Source organism: Lethenteron reissneri, chromosome 68 (assembly GCF_015708825.2).
Source record: "Lethenteron reissneri isolate LAM-NWPU_2019-01 chromosome 68, ASM1570882v1, whole genome shotgun sequence".
Lineage (NCBI taxonomy): Eukaryota > Metazoa > Chordata > Hyperoartia > Petromyzontiformes > Petromyzontidae > Lethenteron > Lethenteron reissneri.
This window is the reverse complement of record NC_083846.1, coordinates 6,113,088-6,131,545: the sequence shown is the minus strand read 5'-3', so window position 1 is coordinate 6,131,545 and position 18,458 is coordinate 6,113,088. Positions and strand designations below refer to the sequence as shown.

Sequence of the window (18,458 nt, the reverse complement as noted above, 5' to 3'; positions counted from 1 at the left end):
TGGGGATGGGAACGTGTCACATGCTTGGGGATGGGAACGTGTCACCTGTTTGGCGATGGGAACGGGTCACCTGCTTGGGAATGGGAACGTGTCACCTGCTTGGCGATGGGAACGTGTCACCTGCTTGGGGATGGGAACGTTTCACCTGCTTGAGGATGGGAACGGGTCACCTGCTTGGCGATGGGAACGTGTCACCTGCTTGGCGATGGGAACGAGTCACCTGCTTGTGGATGGGAACGTGTCACCTGCTTGTGGATGGGAACGGGTCACGTGCTTGGGGATGGGAACGTGTCACCTGCTTGGCGATGGGAACGTGTCACCTGAGTGGGGACGGGAAAGTGTCACCTGCTTGGCGATGGGAACGGGTCACGTGCTTGGGGATGGGAACGTGTCACCTAAGTGGGGATGGGAACGTGTCACCTGCTTGGGGATGGGAACGTGTCACCTGCTTGGGGATGGGAACGTGTCACCTGCTTGGGGATGGGAACGTGTCACCTGCTTGGGGATGGGAACGGGTCACCTGCTTGGCGATGGGAACGGGTCACCTGCTTGGGGATGGGAACAAGTCACCTGCTTGGCGATGTACAGGAAGCTGAATCGCCGCGGCTGGACAGGCCGTGTCACGCTCGGCACGCCCCACAGATTCGCCAGCTGGATGGGAGCCGCCAGCAGCCAGAGCAGCGACAGCGGGGCCCAGACGAGCACCGTCTGCTCGAAGCACACCGTGAGGTCGGGCGTCTCCGTCTCCAGCAGCGATGAGTTCTTGATGAGGCGAGGACGCATGGGGTGGGGTGGGGGTGGGTGGGTAGGTGGGTGATGAAGTGGGGAGGAATGGGAGAGAGGGAATGGGGAGGTGGGAACACGACCTCCGATTAGCACGGTTGGCTACGTACAGTGGGAAAGACGTTTAACGTACATAGGTAGAATCACACAGAGACCCATAGACTCAGACAGAGACCCATAGACTCAGACAGAGACGCATAGACTCAGACAGAGACCCATAGACTCAGACAGAGACCCATAGACTCAGACAGAGACCCATAGACTCACACAGAGACCCATAGACTCAGACAGAGACCCATAGACTCACACAGAGACCCATAGACTCAGACAGAGACCCATAGACTCACACAGAGACCCATAGACTCAGACAGAGACCCATAGACTCACACAGAGACCCATAGACTCAGACAGAGACCCATAGACTCGCACAGAGACCCATAGACTAACACAGAGACCCATAGACTCACACAGAGACGCATAGACTCACACAGAGACCCATAGACTCACACAGAGACCCATAGAATCACACAGAGACCCATAGAATCACACAGAGACCCATAGACTCAGACAGAGACCCATAGACTCGCACAGAGACGCATAGACTCAGAGAGAGACCCAAAGACTACACAGAGACGCATAGACTCAGACAGACACCCATAGACTCACACAGAGTCGCATAGACTCAGGCAGAGACCCATAGACTCACACAGAGACACAGAGACTCCCTGAGAGACACATAGACTCACACAGAGACCCACAGACTCACACAGAGACCCAGAGACACACACAGAGAGCCACATACTCATACAGAGAGCCAAAGACTCATAGAGAGCCATATACTCACACAGAGAACCACAGGCTAACAGAGAGACCCACAGACACACACAGAGATCCATAGACTCACACAGAGATCAATAGACTTACACAGAGATCAATAGACTCAAACAGGGACACATAGACTCACAGAGAGACCCAGCAGACACAGATAGATCGGGAAGTATTAAACCAAAGCACCCTCTGATTGTTCACTTAAAGGGCCCTGAAAGGGGGAATTGGTCAGAGGCAGGGGGGACATCGATGGAAGGACATTGCAAGCAGAAATACAAACATGGAGGGGGAGGGGAAACTGAGGGATGATTGACACGGGGGTCGGTCGGTCAGGTTGACCTGCTGGAGAGAGTGGGAAGGTGATTGGGTGGAGGGGAAAGGGGAAGGTCAAATAACTTTCGAAACAGGGGGCTTGAGGGATATACGGGGACTCGTCGACGTACGAAATGGTTAGGTTCCAGAGGTCTGTTCGTAAGTCGATTTATTTGTAAGTCCCTAATTTACTCCAGTCGATTTCAAACACTTTGTACAGCGTGTACACTAAACACGGGGAATAGCTTTAAAAGTTGTATAATCTCTTGTAGATGTAGATGCCACTGGTTCTTCATGTTCTGCAGATGTAGATGCCACTACGCCTTCACGTTCTGCAGATGGAGATGCCACCACTGCGATCACTTATGACTCTCGGTCCAAACGGGCAACTGGACGTATGGACATATCTTTTCGTATCTCTGGAAGTTCGTAAGTAACGTAGGCCCTGTTTAAGGAGGTGGGGAGAGGACGCCATAGCTCGGGACGCTTGCAGTGAAGGGAATCTCCGAAGACCCGCGCGTGTCTCATGCCGGAAGAAATAACGGCTCCTGTCATTGAAGACCTCCTGCGTCGAGTGTTACTGCAAGGCTCCGTCCCTGGGGACGATCGCTTCTTTCGCAGAGTGCAGCGACGATGGAGACTATGGAACGCCGTTGACCGCTAGATAACGATGAGACAATTTAGAATCTTTAAGAGATATTTAAAGGTTGCCCTGAAAATTTTGTCTGCTTTAAAAATGGGCCCCCTGCCCTACGCCCCCCCTCCGCCCACTGCCCCCCCCCCCACCCCCCTCACTGGATCTGCCTTGGCATCTCCCAGCTTTCCATAGTTCGGGGGCACATTGGGATCCTTGGGATGAAATGTGCGATACATGTTTATTTATTATATATTATTTTTTGTATTTCTTTGTATATTTTCAATCAATTTAATATATTTTATTGATGTATTTTCTGTAAATTTTATTTTTATTATTTTTATTATTTTTTAAAAGATATTATTGATTCGATTTTATATATTTGTCTTTTTTTCAATATATTCTATTGCTTTTATCGATTGTTTTATATATAGATTGTTTGAGATTTTTATTTTATTTTACTTTCTCCGTTTTATTTCTTTTCAAAGTGTAATTATTTTATCATTTCATTTCTTTTCATTTCTTTTCATTTCACCCCGCTCCCTCCCCACCTCCTTTCTCTGCCACCGCCCTTTTCCGCGCGCCTCCTCACCCAGAAAGTGGAGCCGCAGTATCGGTCCAGCGTCGACGCCATCGGTCGCCTCTTGGTATGCCCCCTTGGCACTCGGACTCTCGACAGAGGAGCGGTGGGGGGTAGCTCGACGGAGAGGCTCGCGCGGTCCCTCACGAGTCTCACGGAGTCACGCAGCGGAACCCTGCACGCCGCATCAGAGTCAACCGTCGTCGTCACGTCAACTCACGTCGACTCACACAGGGACCCCCATAACACTCACGTGGAGACGCATAGACTCACATAGAGACCCATACTCGCAAGAGAAACCTATAGACTCACAGGGAGATGCATAGACTCACATAGAGACCCATAGACTCACATAGAGACACATACTCACAAGATAAACTAATAAACTCACAGGGAGACGCATAGACCCACGTAGAGACACATACTCGCAAGAGAAACCTATAGCCTCACAGGGAGATGCATAGACTCACATAGAGACCCAAACTCGCAAATATACCCATAGACTCACACAGCAAACCACAGACTCATACAGAGACCCATAGACTCACACAAAGACCCATAGACTCACACAGAAACCCACTGACTCAAATAAATATGCATAGACTCACATTGAGATCCATACCCACATAGAGAACTTTAGACTCATACAGAGACCCAAAGACTCATACAGAGATCCATAGACGGACACAGAAACCCATAGACTCACACAGAGACCCAAAGACTCATACAGAAACCCATAGACTCACACAGAAACACATAGGTGCGTACAGAGACCCATAGACGCACACAGAAACCCATAGACTCACACGGCAACCCAAAGACTCACACAGAGACCCATAGACTCACACAGAAACCCATAGACTCATATAGAGACACATAGACGCACACAGAAACCCATAGACTCACACGGCAACCCAAAGACTCACACAGAGACCCATAGACTCACACAGAAACCCTTAGACTCACACAGAAACCCATAGACTTATACAGAGACCCATAGACGCACACAGCAACCCATAGACTCACACCCATATAGTCACAGTGAGATGCATAGTTCAAGTTCACTGAGCTGCTCTATCTTTTTTCAGAATCGATCTGGCTTTCACAAATGGACATTGAAAGCAGCCAACAAATAACTCTGAACGCGTGGACGTTGATTCTAAATGTGGAGGAGGGAAAAACAGCCAAAGAATCCACGCGACCACGGAGAGAGAGAGACACGCAGACTTCAGTTCTAGCTCCCCCGCCTACTACCCCTCACCTCCATCACCTCCCTCATCCTCCTCACCCTCCATCACCTACATCACCTACATCACCTACATCACCTACATCACCTCCCTCACCTCCATCACCTCCCTCATCCTCCTCACCCTCCATCACCTACATCACCTACATCACCTCCCTCACCTCCATCACTCCATCACCTCCATCACCTCCCTCATCCTCCTCACCCTCCATCACCTACATCACCTACATCACTCCATCACCTCCATCACCTACATCACCTACATCACCTCCCTCACCTCCATCACCTCCCTCACCTCCATTACCTACATCACCTCCTTCACCTCCATCACCTACATCACCTACATCACCTACATCACCTCCCTCACTCCATCACCTCCATCACCTACATCACCTACATCACCTCCCTCACCTCCATCACCTCCCTCATCCTCCTCACCCTCCATCACCTACATCACTCCATCACCTACATCACCTCCATCACCTCCATCACCTACATCACCTACCTCACCTCCATCACTCCATCACCTACATCACCTACATCACCTACATCACCTACATCACCTCCATCACTCCATCACCTACATCACCTACATCACCTCCATCACCTACATCACCTACATCACCTACATCACCTCCATCACCTCCATCACCTACATCACCTACATCACCTACATCACCTCCATCACCTACATCACCTACATCACCTACATCACCTCCATCACCTACATCACCTACATCACCTACATCACCTCCATCACCTCCATCACCTCCATCACCTACATCACCTACATCACCTACATCACCTACATCACCTACATCACCTACATCACCTCCATCACTCCATCACCTCCATCACCTACATCACCTACATCACCTACATCACCTACATCACCTCCCTCACCTCCATCACCTCCCTCACCTCCATCACCTACATCACCTACATCACCTACCTCACCTCCATCACTCCATCACCTCCCTCACCTCCATCACCTACATCACCTCCTTCACCTCCATCACCTCCCTCCCCTCCCTCACCTCCATCACTCCATCACCTACATCACCTACCTCACCTCCCTCACCACCCCTCCCTCACCTCCCTCACCTACCATCACCTCCACACCTCCATCACCTCCATCACATCATTCACCTCCCTACGTATTCCTACAAAGATTATGAATCTTAGGAGACGCATCGTGCCGTAGGCACGCTCCTTCGACAACGACAACAACAACCTGAGAAGTTTGCAACAACAACAAACACATCACGCACAGATGCCTGCTGGCAGTTCCACGCAGAAACGAAGAAGAGACGCAGAGAGAGAGAGGGGGGGGCACGCGGATTAGAGACCACACGGAGGGCGAATGACATCATCATGTTGATCTTCATCCAGCTGTGGAGTGACCATATTCTTAGGTTTTTTTGGCAAAGTCACGTAGGTAAAAAATTAAAATTAAAATTAATAAAAGTCAAATAAAAATGGAGTGACCATGGCTGCTACGATGATGGTGATGGTGGTGGAGGCTTGTGGAGGCCTTCATCCAGCAGTGGATATAGAATGAAGTTATGACTGCGATGTTGATGGAGAGGGTTAAAAACAAACATCCGTAAATCTTCCCGGTCACTCACCTGACTGTGGCCTTCCCATACGACGACTCCGAGTGTGAAACACGCGAACGTGATCGAACACCATCGACACGGCGGGATTATTAACGCCCAAAAAATTATGGGGAGAAAATTATGGGAGAAAAATACGGAAAAAAATTATGGAAAATTTTACGGAAAAAATTGTAAAAAATTATGGAAAATTTTACGGAAAAATATAGAAAATTACAGGAAAATTATGGAAAAATTCACAGAAAAAATAACGGAAAAATAATGCAAAAAATTACGAAAAGGAGCAACGTGCATCGTAGCGAGGCAAGCGCGCGCGCGTAGAACCCCGCTGACGATCCGCTAAGCGGCGACATCAACTTACGGGAGACCTCCAAGTTAGTGGCGCCAGCAAAGTCGACTCAGAAGATGAGATCCTCCTCCTGCTCCCGCTCCCTGTTGCTGTGTAAAGTCGTCTCCGCTTCTCCTGCCCCCCGCCTCCTCTCTGCCCCTCCGTTAGTGAACGAATCGACGGAATGAATGAAGGGGGTGGGGGGGGCTAGAGTTGATTATGCAGCCACCGTGGCTTATACAGCAGCAGCAGCAGCGGCAAACAACCCACACAGCACCGATGCTGCTGAAGTTTCTGTCTCCCAAAGCTCCTCTCTGCCTCCTCCGTTGGAATGAATGAAGGGGGGGGGTGGTGGTCGTGGTGGGTAGAGTTGATTATACAGCGGCCCTGGCGTATACAGCAGCAGCAGTAGCAGCAGCAAGCAACCCTCACAGCACTCACTGATGCTGCCGAAGCTGAACTTTGGACGACAATCAAGATACGTGATTTACATCTTAATAGTGGGGGGTGGAGGGGGTCCGGTGGGTGTCAGCATGTTCAGACGCCGCAAAAGAAGACAAAGATCCCCCGGGTAGCCGGAACAGACTGTTGGGGCAAGTGCTGTTAGCTAGTAAACACCGGGCCGCCTTTGTCTCCCCAATGGCGATGTTTTTTTCTTTTTTTACAAATTGCGTTTGAGGCTGGGTAGACCTAGGGGAGGCCCATACCCGGTTCGAGTTTGATCGCCAATGGTTGTTGGCCGTGAGTGGGATTCGAAATGCGGGGTTCGGAGCGCAACGCGCTAACCACTGCACCACCGCTCCCCACACACACACAGTGTGCTAACCACTGCACCACCGCTCCCCTCACACACAGTGCGCTAACCACTGCACCACCGCTCCCCACACACGCACAGTGCACTAACCACTGCGCCACCGCTCCCCACACACACACAGTGTGCTAACCACTGCACCACCGCTCCCCACACACACAGAGCGCTAACCACTGCGCCACCGCTCCCCACAACGACCCACGCAGCGCACCCTCTGACACCAGAAGCTGCCGGTCGCCACTAAGTGGCAGTGACGTCACCACGGCGCCCGTGCCAGGCTAGGTGCACTTCGACGGCACGTGTCGAATTGCTCCCCGCTGGCAGGAGGTTACGGGGCCTACCCAGGTGCCATGGGTTGGCTGGCTGAGATGATGACCGATAGAAGCACCACCTGTGCCCCCTACTGTGTCAATTTGCCGTGCTTTATCGCCCGGCGTTCCGCTCGTTGTTGTGAGCGTCGCTCCTCCGCCCTCCGTTGTTGCTGGAGGGCGACTGCCTCCAACTGCCCAGTAGCGTCCTTCACGAGCCTCCTCCTCCACAGAGGCTGATCTTGACACCGCTGGTACCGGTCATCGGCAAGTCCACTCAGCTCCACGTCCTCCTGTACCACATCACTCCATCTCTTCTCTAGCCCGTGTCGTGCCCGTTTAGCCCATCCTCTCCGACCAAACAAAAGCTGCCTAGACATGCGGTGGCTGGGCATGCGGGCTACATCACCCAGCCAATGCAGCCTTGTTTGCCGGAGGAGCTCACCGTTGGGAATGTGTCCAGATTTGTCAAGGAATTGTGAGCTCCTCACACAATCCAGCCTGGTTGAACCCAGGAATGGATCTAAGGCAAGTCATCCTGAATTATTCTAACTGGCGCAGATGTTCCATGATCAATTTCTACGTTTCATAAGCAGAGATGACTATGGCCGAGAAGACCCACAGCTTCTCATGGAGCGACAGACCAGGTAGATTCCACACACCATTACACAGCCGATGAAATATAATGCTGCCCGACTGAACACTGTCCACTCTCTCCACAAATGAGGAGTTGAGGGGTGGAGTGTTTGATGGCACAAAATACCCAGGCAGGTGCTTAGTTTTGGAGGGGCTGATGGTGAGACCTCACCTCTTAGAGTCATGCTCCAGGTTTAAAAGCAGCGCCTCCAACTCCTCCTCTGAGTGAGCACCTATGAAGGCCGGCACGGCACACGAGGGCGTGGGTGGCCAGCACCACGCCCGGCCGCCTTTGTCTCCCCTGTTTGCGATGTTTACTGCACACCGCACCAGGTACTCATTTCTGTGACCCTATGGCTCACTGTGTGAGTCTCTGGCTCTCTGTGTGAGCCTATCGCTCTCTGTAATAGTCTGTGGCTCTCTGTGTGAGCCTATGGCTCTGTGTAGGAGTCTGTGGGTCTCTGTGTGAGTCTATGGGTCTCCGTGTGAGTCTACGGCTCTCTGTGGGAGTATTTGGCTGTCTGTGTGAGTCTATGGGTCTCTGCATGAGTTTATGGCTGATTGTCTGAGTCTATATGTTTCTGTGCGAGTCTATGGGTCCCTATAAAAGTCCATGGATATATGTGTGAGTCTAGTGGTCTCAGTGTGATTATGTGGCTCTTTGTGTGAGTCTGTGGGTCGCTATGTGAGTTGTGGGTGTCTGTGTGAGCCTGTGGCTCTCTGTCTGAGTCTGTGGCTCTCTGTGTGAATCTGTGGCTTTCTATATGAGTCTATATGTCTCTGTGCGAGTCTATGGGTCCCTATAAAAGTCGATGGATATATATGTGAGTCTATAGGTCTCAGTGTGATTCTGTGGCTCTCTGTGTGCGTCTGTGGGTCGCTATGTGAGTCTGTGGCTCGCTTTTTGAGTCTATGGCTCTCTGTGTGAGTCTGTGGTTCTCCGTGTGAGTTTTTCTCTCTGTGTGAGTCTATGGCTCTCTGTGTGAGTATGTGGCTCTCTGTCTGAGTCTATGGCTCTCTGTGTGAGTCTGTGGGTGTCTGTGTGAGTCTGTGTCTCTCTGTCTGAGCCTATGGCTCTTTGTGTGATTATGTGTCTCTCTATCTAAGCCTCGCTCTCTGTGTGAGTTTATGGGTCTCTGTGACAGTCTGTGGGTCTCTGAGTCTGTAGCTCTGTCTGAGTCTATGGGTGTATTTGCGAGTCTATTGATTTGTATATAAGTCTTTGGCTCACTGAGTCTACGGGTCTCAGTGTGAGTCTATGGGTGTCTGTGTGAGTCTACGGGTCTCAGTGTGAGTCTATGGGTGTCTGTGGGAGTCTGTGGGTGTCTGTGTGAGTCTGTGGGTGTCTGTGTGAGTCTATTGATTTATATATAATTCTTTGGCTCACTGAGTCTACGGGTCTCAGTGTGAGTCTATGGGTGTCTGTGTGAGTCTGTGGGTGTCTGTGTGAGTCTCTGGGTGTCTGTGTGAGTCTACGTGCCTCTATGTGAGTCCATGACTCTCTGTGTGATGAGTCTACGAGACCCCGGTATCATCTCTGTGGCTTTGCCGCTGAACCTCATAGTGGAACCCAGGCCCTCAACAACATCAGCAGCAGCAGCAGCGGCAGCAGCAACGCCATCTGTAACCTCTGATCCCAGCCTTGGTTATGGATCAGAGTACAGATATTATCCGCGAAGTTTGAACCCCAAAGTTTGGCACCTGACACCATGGGATATAATTATGTTTTCATTTCAGCCGGGGATGTACGGGTTATTGATCGAGAAAATAAATAGACATACACTCAAAAGTATTGATGGCTCAACGAAGTGGCTTACCATCGCGTGGAAATTCATCTCCAGCAGCGAAATGCTCATGAACGCGTGGTGTTGTTAATTCTCAACGTGGATGGGAAAACCCTGGAGAGGAAGCCGGAGACAAATCCACGGGACCACGGTGAGAGGGAGAGAGAGAGGGAGACACCGCAAACTCCCAATATACAACAGGCGTCAGGATCGGGATCGAAGCGACGATCTCCTGTAGACCAGGCGAGGTAGTTAACATCTAGCCACCGTGATGATGATGAGAGAGACGCAAACTCCAAATACACAGCAGGCGTCAGGGTCGGGATCGAAGCCACGACCTCCTGTAGAGCAGGCGAGGTAGTCAACATCTCCTAGGCCACCGAGGCGGCCCTGTTTGTCTCTGTCTATCACGGAAAAGCCGCATCGAAGCCACGACCTCCTGTAGACCAGGCGAGGTAGTTAACACCTCACTCTAGCGCAGAGCCGTCTGGGTAGCCACTGAGTTCACCACGGTGAGAAGTATTGGTAACCCTCCCCAGTGTCCTGCAGGGTCATAACCCAGTGAACACCTCAATGTTGAACGCAAAGCTGACACGTGGTTAGAACCGTTGGACGAACGTTGGCTCAACGTTCAAAATTTACTGGGAGTGCCCCTCCTACACCCACCTTACCCATCGCAGAAATCCTTGGGTTGCCTACCCCTGAACCGTATCACCCATCGATTCCAAACGCGTTGTTACGGAATGTACACTAAACACGGGGAATGGCTTCAACATTTGTGTAGAGGAGTCAAGGCCGTAGCCATGGAGTCAACATTGGGGGGAACCAAATCTTCCGGGGGGTGTGGGGGTGCCCCCCCCCCCCAGAAAAAATATCTAAATTTGAAAACTAATTTCCTGCCTAAAATATTAATAAATTCACTAACACATGGGATGGACTTTTTATTTATTTTTTACAACAATGTCTGTTTTTTTCTTTTTTACCTTTTCTTGTTTCATTGTATGTAATGGCAGAGATTGGGATTAATAAAGTACAATCATAACCACGATCAAATAAACATGATTTTATTATATGGCAATATATTGGGGGGGGGACATTTTGAGCATATTTGAATATTTGGGGGAATGTGCCCCCCCATATACATTATAATTACTGCCTTGAGAGGAGTAGTGTGAGCAACCATGAGGGGCGAACAGAGGGTGGAGCGAGCGAGTTGACAGTCAAGGGTCACGTCACGTCACGTGTGCTGTAAGAGGTTCCTTCGGGAACAAGGGCGGGTCCGGGCTAGGGGGAGGAGCCACCAAAGGTGGACCACGTGACGAGGGCGTGGTCACCATGGGAACCTCATTTTCCAGTAAAAAATATGATAATTGTTTTTTTACCCTTTTATCTGGCAACAAAACTGACACCTTTTTTTACAAGGAGTCATGTTTGCATTGGCCACAATACCTGCAGTCGGAATGCAAACAAAAAACACAACTCTGATAATGTATGCACTGTCCTTGAAGTTGATTTGGTCCACACCCGAGACAGCTTTTTCTTAGAGCCTAGTCTCACGTGGTGTTGGACCAAATGACGCCAAAAGGCGCACAACTCAAAGACAATGCACCATCAGAGTATGAGAGCTCGGGGTAAGCATTTACACCATTGGAACCTCATTTGCCAGTAAAAAAAATATATATGATAATTGGTTTTTTACCCTTCTATCTGCCAACAAAACTGACACCTTTTTTTACAAGGAGTCATGTTTGCATAGACCACAATACCTGCAGCCATAATGCAAACAAAAAACACAACTCTGATAATGTATGCACTGTCCTTGAAGTTGATTGGTCTACCCCCGAGACAGCTTTCCTTAGAGCCCAGTCTCACATGCTGTTGGACCAGATGACGCCAAAAGGCGCACGTGGGCGTAGTCGTTGTGGAGAACCAGGGCAAGGATTAGTTGCAGGGTGTCTCTCTCCTCGTTGCCAGGCGGTGTTTAATGAACCCCCGCTCCAGACAGACGAGCAGGAGAGCTCAGGTAATATCCGAGAATGAGGTCCAGAGTATTCAGTAGAGATCGGCTGAGAGAGGGTTTCTCTCTCTCCTTGTTGCCGGGCAGTGTTGGATGAACCCCCGCTCTGGGCAGACAAGTGGGGGAGCCCTAAAAGGAATTGCTGAAGTCAGGACCAGGCACTGTTCAGAGTGCGGGGTAGAGGACCCAAACAGAGAGCACCTACCTCTGGTGTGAGTCAGAGTGTTGAGTTCAACAGTGTTTGATAAACGGCAACAGCCCTTACAGCATTCCACGTTTCCACGTGGTTATACGGCACAACATTTGTATCAACTCCTGTAGATGTAGATGCCACTGGTTCTTCACGTTCTGCGGATGTCACTGGTTCTTCACGTTCTGCAGATGTAGATGCCACTTGTTCTTCACGTTCTGCAGATGTAGATGCCACTTGTTCTTCACGTTCTGCAGATGTAGATGCCACTGGTTCTTCACGTTCTGCAGATGTAGATGCCACTGGTTCTTCACGTTCTGCAGATGTAGATGCCACTGGTTCTTCACGTTCTGCAGATGTAGATGCCACTGGTTCTTCACGTTCTGCAGATGTAGATGCCACTGGTTCTTCACGTTCTGTAGATGTAGATGCCACTGGTTCTTCACGTTCTGCAGATGTAGATGCCACTGGTTCTTCACGTTCTGCAGATGTAGATGCCACTGGTTCTTCACGTTCTGCAGATGTAGATGCCACTGGTTCTTCACGTTCTGCAGATGTAGATGCCACTTGTTCTTCACGTTCTGCAGATGTAGATGCCACTGGTTCTTCATGTTCTATAGATGTAGATGCCACTGGTTCTTCACGTTCCGCAGATGTAGATGCCACTGGTTCTTCACGTTCTGAAGATGCAGATGCCACTGGTTCTTCACGTTCTGCAGATGTAGATGCTACTGGTTCTTCACGTCCTGCAGATGTAGATGCCACTGGTTCTTCACGTCCTGCAGATGTAGATGCCACTGGTTCTTCGCGTTCAGCAGATGTCGATGCCACTGGTTCTTCACGTTCTGCAGATGTAGATGCGAATGGTACTTCACGTTCTGCAGATGTAGAAACCACTGGTTCTTCACGTTCTGCAGATGTAGATGCCACTGGTTCTTCACGATCTGCAGATGTAGATGCCACTGGTTCTTCACGTTCTGCAGATGTAGATGCCACTTGTTCTTCACGTTCTGCAGATGTAGATGCCACTGGTTCTTCACGTTCTGTAGATGTAGATGCCACTGGTTCTTCACGTTCTGCAGATGTAGATGCCACTGGTTCTTCACGTTCTGCAGATGTAGATGCCACTGGTTCTTCGCGTTCAGCAGATGTCGATGACACTGGTTCTTCACGTTCTGCAGATGTAGATGCGAATGGTACTTCACGTTCTGCAGATGTAGAAACCACTGGTTCTTCACGTTCTGCAGATGTAGATGCCACTGGTTCTTCACGATCTGCAGATGTAGATGCCACTGGTTCTTCACGTTCTGCAGATGTAGATGCCACTGGTTCTTCACGTTCTGTAGATGTAGATGCCACTGGTTCTTCACGTTCTGCAGATGTAGATGCCACTGGTTCTTCACGTTCTGCAGATGTAGATGCCACTGGTTCTTTATGTTCTGCAGATGTAGATGCCACTGGTTCTTTATGTTCTGCAGATGTAGATGTCATTGGTTCTTCAGAGGGGTTTATCACGTAAACAAAACGTGACAATTCGTTACTAGTACAGCACTAACCGGTTGTTTGTTGGAGAGTAAACCCACTACAACGTTTACAATTATAGTGTAGTGTATAGTGTAGTGTATGGTGTAGTGTATAGTGTAGTGTATAATGTAGTATACTAGTTCAGCACTAACCAGTTGTGTGTTGGAGAGTACATCCACAACATTTACAATTATAGTTACGTGTATAGAGTAGTGTATAGTGTAGTGTATAGTGTAGTGTATAGTAGTGTATAGCGTAGTGTATAGTGTAGTGTATAGTAGTGTTTAGTCTAGTATACTAGTTCAGCACTAACCAGTTGTGTGTTGGAGAGTATATCCACAATATTTACAATTATTGTGTAGTGTATAGTGTGGTGTATAGTGTAGTGTATAGTTGTGTATAGTGTAGTGTATAGTGTAGTGTATAGTAGTGTAAAGTCTAGTATACTAGTTCAGCACTAACCAGTTGTGTGTTGGAGAGTATATCCACAACATTTACAATTATAGTGTAGTATATAGCGTAGTGTATAGTGTAGTGTATAGTAGTGTATAGTGTAGTATACTAGTTCAGCACTAACCGGTTGTGTGTTGGAGAATACATCCACAACATTTACAATTATAGTGTAGTGTATAGTATAGTGTATAGTGTAGTGTATAGTATAGTGTATGGTGTAGTGTATAGTGTAGTATATAGTAGTGTATAGTGTAGTATATTAGTTCAGCACTAACCGGTTGTGTGTTGGAGAGTACATCCACAACATTTACAATTATAGTGTAGTGTATAGTGTAGTGTATAGTGTAGTGTATAGTATAGTGTATGGTGTAGTGTATAGTGTAGTATACTAGTTTAGCACTAACCGGTTGTGTGTTGGAGAGTACATCCACAACATTTACAATCATAGTGTAGTGTATAGTATAGTGTATGGTGTAGTGTATAGTGTAGTGTATAGTGTAGTGTACTAGTTCAGCACTAACCGGTTGTGTGTTGGAGAGTATATCCACAACATTTACAATCATAGTGTAGTGTATAGTATAGTGTATAGTGTAGTGTATAGTGCAGTGTATAGTGTAGTGTATAGTGTAGTGTATAGTGTAGTGTACTAGTTCAGCACTAACCGGTTGTTTGTTGGAGAGTATATCCACAACATTTACAATTATAGTGTAGTATATAGCGTAGTGTTTAGTGTAGTGTATAGTAGTGTATAGTGTAGTATACTAATTCAGCACTAACCGGTTGTGTGTTGGAGAGTACATCCACAACATTTACAATTTGAGTACCGTCAAGTTTCGCTGGTGGGGCGGTGGCAGGTTTAACGGCACAGCTGTAGATCTACCCCAAGAATCTGATTCTTTTGATCATATTGCTCACGGAAGCCTCCTTCTTGTCACACTTTCCTGGCTCCCGCCCAGCAGAAGTCTCCGGCCCCACTGATTGGATGACAGCAGCGAAGCCGCAGCCAATCAGACACCAATCAACACTCCGCCCACAGTGTGTCAGGATATTGCAACCACTGTACTGTAGAGGCGATCGCGTTTGATTTCCGATTCAGCGGGAGCGCACACGTATTTTGTTCGGGCTAAGCACGCGTGTGTTCCTCGTAATGAACACGTCCAAGAGAACCAAAGCGTATCACGGTTGTCGAGATTATTAACTTTGGGCTTAAGGGAACAAGCTCACGAGTTTTTTTATTGCGTGTCAAGATCTCAACGTCGGTGCGGATCAGACGAAGCCACACGCAGACAACCCGCCACCTTGCTACATATTTTATGTATACATACAGAGTTACAAAGTTAATGTTTAAACGGAGCTTATGTATTATTTCTTTGTTGAGTTTATCACCAGGTCGATGATAAGGTGGGCGTGATGGGATGGGCGGTTGTGCAGGCAGACAGCTTCATCAGCACTACGTTTCTACGTTATATATACATCGTAAAATTACACGTTGCTAATTTAATCTCTTGAATTTTGGATGTGATTATGTTGGCGCTGCGTGGCTCATTTATAACAGGCAATCTGACACACACAAACACACACAAATTCTCGAGTCACTCAATCACTCACCAGCCCATCAACTCGCAGCAAAGATAAAGATCCCCCGTGTAGCCTTAACAGGCTGTATGGGGCAAGTGCTGTTCGTGAGCACCTATGAAGGCCGGCACCGTGGCACACGAGGGGAGTGGGTGGTCAGCAACCACGCCCGGACGCCTTTGTCTCCCCAGTGGCGATGTTTACTACACATCGCACCAGGTACTTATTTGAGGCTGAGTCGACCTAGGGGAGGCCCCGCCACTGGTTTAGATATTCCTCACCAATCTTGGCTGTGAGCAGGAATCGAACTCAGGTCGACGGGTTCGTAGCGCAGCGCGGGAACCACTACACAGCCACCCACTCACCCACCCACTCACCCACCCACTCACCCACCCACTCACCCACCCACTCACCCACCCACTCACCCACCCACTCACTCCAGCACTCACACACTCACCCACGCAATCAACTCAATGAAGATCAAAGTCATGCTAGCCATTACCCGCTTCGACCATGAACGTATAAACAAACATACACCTGGCTTGAATCACTCACCCACCCACCCATTAACTCACCTACCCATCCACTAACCCACCAATCTACCCACCCACTAATCCCTACACCCACTCAACCACCCATTCACTCACCCACCCACTCAACAACCCACACACTCACCTACCCACTCACACACTAACCCAATCACACACTCATACACTAACCCATACACCCACTCAGCCACCCACCCACTCACCCACCCACTCACACACTCACCCAATCAGCCATACACCCACTCAACCACCCATTCACTCACCTACCCACTCAACAAACCACCCACTCAACGACCCACTCACACACTAACCCAATCACACATAAACCCATACACCCACTTAACCACCCACCCACTCACTTACCCACCCACTCACCCACCCACCCACTCACACACTCACCCAATCATACACTCAGCCATACACCCACTCAGTCATACACCACTCACCTACCCAGCCACCCACTCGCACACTCACCCATACAACGACTCAACTACCCACTCACCCACACACTCACCCACCCATTCACCCACCCACTCACCCACCCACTCACCCACCCACCCACTCACCCACCCACTCACTCGACTACCCACTCACCCACCCATTCACTCGACTACCCACTCACCCACCCACTCAACTACCCACCCACTCAACCACCCACTCACCCACCCACTCACTCACCCACTCACCCACCCACCCACTCACCCACCCACTCACTCACCCACCCACTCACCCACGCATTCACCGACCCACTCACCCACCCATTCACTCGACTACCCACCCACTCACCCACCCACTCACTCGACTACCCACTCACTCACCGACTCACACGCGTGACTTGCCGCGTGTTCTAGCACGTTGGTTCGCGTGTTCATTCACGACAACAACAATGACAGTAGTAACAATGACACACACACGAGACACACCACACATTGATAACAAACACAAACATGAACACAACGTTAGGGCCAATCATACCCCCCCCCCCTTCTTCACAGCTCCCTGCGTCTCAACCCCGGCGACTCCGCAGTGAGTCGCGTGCCTGGTGCGGTGTGGGCGTCATGGGGACACGTGTCAGCTGCACGCGTCAGACGCACTCGCATCGATCCACTCCGACCGCTCGAACTCGATCTTGATATTTCAGCAACCGACGAGAGCCTCCACTCAGCTGCGCGGCTCTTTTTCAATTCACAAATGATTGCAGCTCAGCGAAGTGGGATGATCATCATAATGGGTCTTTGTGTGTGAGTCTGTGGGTCTCTGTGTGAGTCTATGGGTCTCTGTGTGAGTCTGTGGGTCTGTGTGAGTCTGTGGGTCTCTGTGTGAGTCTATGTGTCTCTGTGTGAGTCTGTGGGTCTGTGTGAGTCTGTGGGTCTCTGTGTGAGTCTATGGGTCTCTGTGTGAGTCTATGGATCTCTGTGTGAGTCTGTGGGTATGTGTGAGTCTGTGGGCCCATCCCGTGACCTCCTGCACCTAGTCTGGCACAGCAGTCAACCAATGGTACCTGGCTGGGTCCGTCCCGTGACCTCCTTCGACACTCCACGTAGCCTCAAAGTGCACCTAGCCTGGCACAAGCACCGCGGTGACGGTGGTGGTGGTCATGGAGCAGCATAGCGGTCCTGGGCCTCCCCTAGGTCGACTCAGCCTCAAAGTGAGCACCTCGGTGCGGTGTGTAGTAAACATCGCCACTGGGGAGACAAAGGCGGCCGGGCGTGGTGTTGGCCACCCACCCCCTCGTGTGCCGTGCCGGCCTTCATAGGTGCTGCTCGCTAACAGCACTTGCCCCTACAGTCTGTTAAGGCTACACGGGGGATCTTTGTCTTTGTTGTTGATGGAGCGCCCTGAGCGGCCCAAGCGCGTCTTGCACTATCATCATCGTCATCGTCACGTGGCATCACAAACGTGTGAAAGGGCACACCCAGTGGCAGCTGTAGTTTGAAAATTATTTCCAATTTGAGTTGCGGTTTTTGTTGTTGTTTATGTTGTTGTTTATGTTGTTGTTGTTACAATTATAGTGTATAGTGTAGTGTATAGTATAGTGTATAGTATAGTGTATAGTGTAGTGTATAGTGTAGTGTATAGTGTAGTGTGTAGTGTAGTGTATAGTGTAGTATAGTGTATAGTGTAGTGTGTAGTGTAGTGTGTAGTGTAGTGTATAGTGTAGTGTATAGTGTAGTATACAGTGTAGTGTATAGTGTAGTGTATAGTGTAGTGTGTAGTGTATAGTGTAGTGTATAGTGTAGTGTATAGTATAGTATGTTGTTACAAAATAAAGTCTGGGACGTTCG

General features: G+C 49.4%; 1 protein-coding gene across 1 annotated transcript in view; it reads right to left on the bottom strand.

Annotated features, from left to right (window-relative positions):
- LOC133360324 (ATP-binding cassette sub-family C member 2-like) overlaps positions 1–6,484 on the bottom strand; it is a 43,936-nt gene extending 37,452 nt beyond the window's left edge. Inside the window, exons 1-3 of the mRNA XM_061578972.1 lie at positions 6,361–6,484; positions 3,150–3,312; positions 571–762 (exon numbers count right to left, since the gene is read on the bottom strand). Coding sequence (XP_061434956.1) covers positions 571–762; positions 3,150–3,191 — 234 coding nt within the window. The 5' untranslated portion in view covers positions 3,192–3,312; positions 6,361–6,484. The remainder of the gene's footprint in view (positions 1–570; positions 763–3,149; positions 3,313–6,360) is intronic.
- Positions 6,485–18,458: the final 11,974 nt, after the last annotated feature.